At 36.1% G+C, this 6631-nt stretch overlaps 1 protein-coding gene across 1 annotated transcript; it reads right to left on the bottom strand.

The window, feature by feature from the left end:
* Window positions 1-3917: 3917 nt before the first annotated feature.
* Window positions 3918-5618, bottom strand: LOC142505836 (protein FAR1-RELATED SEQUENCE 5-like). Its single transcript, XM_075618957.1, has one exon. It carries the CDS (start codon window positions 5616-5618, stop codon window positions 3918-3920), a length of 1701 nt encoding a protein of 566 aa, XP_075475072.1.
* Window positions 5619-6631: the final 1013 nt, after the last annotated feature.

The following is a 6631-nucleotide window of genomic DNA, read 5'->3' as shown; positions in this document are numbered from 1 at the left end:
AGCTTGTGTGTAAGCATGGTTATTATTTCTAAGTTACACCAGTTAAGTATTCGAATTCATGCTAGTATGTTGCAGCAGTGGCCCCAAGCGAGATCCAACGAATCCTTCAACGCCAAGTAATTATGTTCGACGTGCACAAAGAAAATATTTCAAGTTTTTGAGGTATGCTAAATGTTTTGTGACCAATTATGTATTGGATTGGAAAGCGGTAAAGCATGACCGGGGACCAATCCACCCCGTTAAATCATGAACGAGTTTAGATCAGGATTGAAAAGCGTTAAAGCATGAACGGGGACCAATCCACCCGTTAAAGCATGAACGGGGATCTCATGTATGTGGCAGTGGATATTTCCTGTCAGCCCAGTACTGTGGTTTAGTCTGATCAGGCGTATTTATGTATGGGTCACTTGCTTTGAAACATGTCTCTACACAAAATGATGAAGTTTATGTATGTTCATGTATGTACAAGTATGCAAGCATGTTTAAGAGAAGTTTCACGTTATGGCACGTCTATGTATGTATGTAAGTTCAAGCTTTTGTACGCACTTTCAAGTTCAACTATGTATGTACTATTTTGAAGTCGCATGTGGTTTTATTACGTATTACTTGCTACTTGCAGTTTATACGTGTTGAGTCTTTAGACTCACTAGACTTGATCGATGCAGGTGACGATGATTTCGAGGAGACGAGGGGTGGGGAACAAGGAGCAGGCTTGGACTGAGTAGGTGGCTAGACCCGAGGACCGCCCATGTTATAAGTTTTTGTGAATGTTCAAAAATACTCTGATTTCATGTTATCGATTATGAGTTTTAAACAAGTGCTTTTAGTAAACTTCATTTAAGACCTTTTGTTGCAACATTATTTGGGGATGAACAGAATAGTTTATCGAATTTGAAGGTTCGCCTTTTATTAATGAAAATTTTTAATTTTTCCGCAAATTTTAAGTAGTTCAAATTACGGTACGTTACATTTGTACTTTGTGCATCGTATGAAAAGATTACTAAATATTTTTTTATTTAAAAAAAAACAAACAAACAAAAACAAATATAATCGAAATAAGATTGAAATTTAATAAGATATATGGTTAACATTCAAAAATAATAAATTATTAAAAGTGTGATTTTATTTTTAAGTAATTAATCAATTGTCCAGTTTATTTATAGGGTGGGCTAATTTAGGGGAAAACAGGTGAAGTTATAGAGAAGTTTTATAGCCAAGCTGTCTCAACCATAACTATTAATTTCATGATGACATGCGACATATACAAAATTGAATGAAAATTTCAAACATATTAAAGTTTAATTTACCGGCAAAAACTTGTGTGAGATGATCTCACGGATCGTATTTGTGAGACAGATTTTTTATTTGGGTCATCTATGAGAAAATATTACTTTTTATAGTGAATATCGATAGGGTTGACCCGTCTCACAGATAAAGATTCGTAAGATTGTCTCACAAGATACATACTCTAATTTACATCAAATGTTAGATCTAGGTTTTTATTGGACGACACTAAAAACTAATTTCTATAAGGTGTCGAAAACCGATGCTTAGCTTGGAAACAAAATAAGAGTGAGATATTAAATAGTCTCACGTGAGATATTAAATAATCTCACTGATATAAATTTCTTATTCAATCTAAGTTATAAAAAATTATTATATTTACATCAAAAATATTATTTCTCACTATATATATAGAGTTTTCTTGACCTGAGCAACTAATTTGAGCGCCTATGTGAGCGCCTGTCCTACGTGGGTTGTGAAGTGGGCGATCATCTCCACGTTTGAAATTATAAATTTTTTTTAACGGGTCATATTTTACACTTTGAAATAGGCTCCAGCTGCCATTTTATTATTATTTTATAAACAAGTTGGCTTGTCAAATAATTTATACATATATTAATTACCGATATTTAATATTTTCTCAAACAGCAGTTGGCTTCTCTCATTTCTTGCGAGAAGAGACCTTTGAAGGTGCAGCAGTAGAAGAGGCCCGATCTGAAGAGACGAAGAAGGGAGCATCAGGAGACAGTTCCTGTAGACGATCCATTCAACGACGTTCCACTGTGCACTCACACAATTTATCTTCGAAGCAAAAGAAAACTATGGTATGATAAATCTCTCTTTTGTAAAAATTGGTACATTAAGGATTTTCGATATATTCTCATTATTTTTAATAATGAGAAATTTCGTTGGTTTGTTCTTGTTGCAGTAATATGTGTGTTTTTTGTCAATTGTGAATTTTATATATAATTTCATTTGTGGGTTCTGTCAATCTACTAAATAGATGCCAATTGTTTGAATTTCATGTATACTTACCAAGTATTAATGCATTTTATGCAGTAATATGGGGTGGGTTCTGTCAATTGTGCATTTATCAACTTTATGTTGGTACATAATTAGCTAATGATATGTGTCCTTATCTAGTGAATTTTATGCAGTAATGTTTGTGGGTTTTGTGTTGGTCTTGTTTACTTGTTATATTCTTATTCATCGTAGTTTGAAACACGTGATAAGTGAGAGGTGGAAAGTTGTTTCAAGTTGTTTGGAAGTGGAAGGAAAGCTTATTCTTTAATCATACTACGTATTGTAATTATTGGTGATGAATTCTTGGATGTATTGCAGGTTTCTTAATTCTTGGATATTTCATTCATTTTCTATTTGGATATTTTATTAATACATGATTATAAGGTGTTTGTGTTTTTTTAACAATATAGGGGAAAACATATGTTGTATTTGTTGGCCGTGAACCAGGTGTTTATAACACGTGGGCAGAAGCTTCTTCTAAAGTTAACGGACATAAGGGTGCTATCCACCAGTCTTTTAAAAATAGAGAGGAGGCCGAAAGAGCTTATCAAACATTTGTGGCCAAACAATATACTGGAAATGAAAGCTCATGTACGAGTGCAAGTGCAAGTGTAAGTTCAAGTTCAAGAGTAAATTCCAATTCAAGTGCTAAAGTTTCGCAGTCTGAAAGAGGAAAGAAGTTGCAGGAGATAGAACAAAACTTGGATGAGATGAAGAAGAATTTGGAACTGTTACAAGAAAATTTGAAAGTTCTACAATTTAGTGACGATGAGTAGACATATTGTGGTTCATTGTCAATAGTAAATTATTATTCCAGTAGCAGTAAATTATTGTGGTAAGAAGTTTCACTGCAGTGTTACACCACTTGCATGTAGAGAACATATATTAATTCCAGTTATTAGAACCTACAAAAAAAAAAAAAAAAACCAACGCCTTTAAAGTTACTATCATCGGGCAAACCACATATTTTAAACTAATTAATGTACCATATATCGATCCAAAATCATCGTCATCTGCGCTGTCATCTTGGTTTTGAATATTAATATTTGACCTGGATAATGTTGAACATGGTTAGTAATGTTAACCAATAAATAAATTATTTAGTTTGAAACTAAAACACTTAAAATAAACACTGGTGATCAACACAGACCCGTCTTGCAAATTTGGACAGTTGCGCTTGTCATGTAGCACACCTCGAAGCCCACATCCACGACACAGTCTTCCCTTTGAGGTCGACTTCTCCTTCGACGATTTTAATCTCTTCCCACAATCTTTTGTTCTGATATCAGACGGATCAATGATACCAATGGTCCCGTCTGTGGCTCTTCTACTTTGACTTCCACCGCTTAATGTTGTATCAATATTCATCTCCTTCATTTTACTGCCAATATAATCAAATTGTGCGGACAAGAAGTTTGTTCCCTCAACAGTCAACGATGCAACATCAACTAATGCAAAAGATTTGTAGGATAACCTCAAATGTCTTGACATCAAACACCTTTTTGGGTCGTCCATCACATTTTGCTCGTCCATAGGAAATAATGCTACATTTTTGGCATCTTGAGTCCAATGTTTTAGAATGTACTTATCAGGCAAATGAAAAACTTGATTTATACGAAAAATGCTAACATATGCCTGCACGGGATTCCCTCAAACTGAAATTTCATACAACTGCAAGATATATAATCTCCTTGAATGGCATGAGTAAGCACTCTTGGTTTCGAAGAAGAAGAACCTTGGAAATTCATCACCTTGTAAACCCCAAACTCAGTTCCCACAGATTCTGGTTGCACGTAATAACCATGACTCTGACTGATTTCCTTTTGAAACTCCAACCATTTCTTCTTCGCGTACACATTAACCATCTGAGATTCCATTGGCCAGTTTGACTGAATCTTGGGACGCTCATTCATATCAACATGATCTGCAACTAACTCATTGTGTCTTTGGTGTCGGAGTGCCTTATTGAAACGGATAATAAAATCCATCAATGAGTTTTTGCTAGATACATACCTCTTGAAAAAGGCATGTGAACTTTCAGATCGCTGGCTACTTGACATCCCTGCAGAGAATACATGATTAAAATAAGCTGGCATCCACTTATATCGCAACTCATACATCAATGAGAGCCACTCGTGCTGTTCTAAGTTAGCACAATGCATAACATATTCCCATGAGCTCTCAAATTCATCAGATGTTGAGGAATGCACAATGACATTCTTTATGCTTTGATAATAGTCACGGAAAATCATTGGGTTTAATTTTTCTGGGAATTTGTTCAGTATGTGCCACAGACAATAACAGTGTGTTGTTTGAGGCCAAACTTGTGCTATGGCTTTCGTCATGGCAGGATCTTGGTCAGTAATTATCAAATTTGGTGCACCTTTACACATGGCTTCTAAGAACTTATTAAGCAACCAAACAAAAGATTCAGTTTTCTCGTCACTCAAGAATCCACAACCAAAAACAATGGTTTGATGATGATGATTAACCCCAAAAAATGGTGCGAAAATCATCCCATATTTGTTGGTGTTATACGTCGTATCAAACACAATTACATCACCAGAGGCATTGTATGCTCTCCTTGACATAGGATCAGCCCAAAAACACCTGGTAAATATGTTGTTTGAATCAGTCTCATAATCAAAAAAGAAGATTGAACTCTTTTCTTTCTCAGATTCGAAGAAATCAATCAATGTCTCTGCATCGATACCCATATGCTCATCCCTGACACTTTTCTCATAGTTTCTCATATCATTCTCTAAGAAACCTACATGCTCAGGCCCTCCAGACTCTATCTCAAATAATCTCATTTGTTGACAAGTTGGCACATTGGCTTCTGCAAATTGTTGACTTAGGGCTTCTTTTGATGCAGAAATACTACGATGTGAGCGTAACAAATGTACCTTTGAAGGAGTCGACAATGGATGATTATGACTTTCTGTGAATGTACTGACAACCCAACCAGGACCTGTTTGTTCCTTCACAATTGAAAGCCTGGACTTACACCCGATTCTAGTCTTGCCACGCGCTCTTTCCTTTCTAGGTCGATCATTTTTTGCTTGTTTACTCCATCGAATGTCATCTGTTTGCCCTTCTTTAAAGCATACAAATTTTTTCCAAATAACTTCGTTTGTTTGCTTACTTTTCTTGCTGTTACTTATTCTCGCACTGAAACCGGATTCTCGTGCGTATTGGTTATAGAATGAGAATGCATCCTCTATCGAATCAAATCTCATACCAATCGTTGGCTTCTGATCATCCCCTACTTGGGGTATATATGATTGTTCATCTCCACTAGTTCCTTCCATTTCTGTAAAAAATTATATCAATTATTAGTATAATTGATTATTAAATAATTATTTGCTCTTCGGTGCTAACAAAATTCAATTATTGAATTTCTCCATTGATGAATTCATAATGAAATTGTGACGAAATTCTATGTGCTTAGAAGTTAGATCTGCCATGAAAATAAATATGGATTTTTTGTCACATAATATTTTTGTAATTTTTTTTGACTTTTCTCGTAAATTTTTCAGTACTCTTCACAAGCACCACCATAGCTCAACCTTTCGACTACAGGGAAAATGTTTACCAAAGATCATGAAGGGTTAATTACTTTGGCATTTCAACAAGAAATTCAAAAAACTTAACTTGCAAACAGCAGAGACGCACCCTCCGTCACAACAGATGCAGGGCATATGGAAGAAATTCAAAGGATACAGAAGAAATTCAAAAGATACAAGAAACATGTTGATGGTATAAGTTATGGTGAATAGCACCCTCCGTCATAGCCCCAAATTTAAAGACAAACCTGTTAAATACTTCTGGAGAAATGTGCGGCAGTGGGCGGCGATGATATAAGTAGTCGGAGGGTTTGGTGAGTCGGGGCTCCTTCGGCGCTGGGTGGCGTCAGTCGGAGCTGGGTGGCGTCGGACAAATTAAGCACCCTCCGTCACATCCAGAAATGTGCGGCAGTCGGGGCTCCTTCGGCGTTGGGTGGCGTCGGAGATGGGCGGTGTAGCTCAACCTTGATTTCCCCCTTGTTGGTTTGGTGAGCGTACGAAGGTGAAGAGAAATAGTGGCTCAAACTTGATTTCCTCCCGTTGGGTTGGTGAGCGTATGAAGGTGGAAAGAACTATCATTAATTGAGTCCACTTCACAACCCACATAGGACAAGCGCTCACATAGGCGCTCAAATTAGTTGCTCAGGTTAAAAAAATTCTATATACATATACACGATAATTGGTCAAATGTTCTCAAATATTACATAATAGTAGGTGGTAATATTTGAGAACATTTGACCTGTTATCGTTAACCGATG

The sequence above is a fragment of the Primulina tabacum genome, chromosome 1 (assembly GCF_025594145.1).
Source record: "Primulina tabacum isolate GXHZ01 chromosome 1, ASM2559414v2, whole genome shotgun sequence".
NCBI classification, from domain to species: Eukaryota; Viridiplantae; Streptophyta; class Magnoliopsida; order Lamiales; family Gesneriaceae; genus Primulina; species Primulina tabacum.
This window is presented reverse-complemented; position numbering and strand designations above follow the sequence as displayed.

Coding starts and splice junctions, on each gene's coding strand:
- LOC142505836 (XM_075618957.1), bottom strand. CDS start 5,618: ATGGAAGGAACTAGTGGAGATGAACAATCATATATACCCCAAGTAGGG.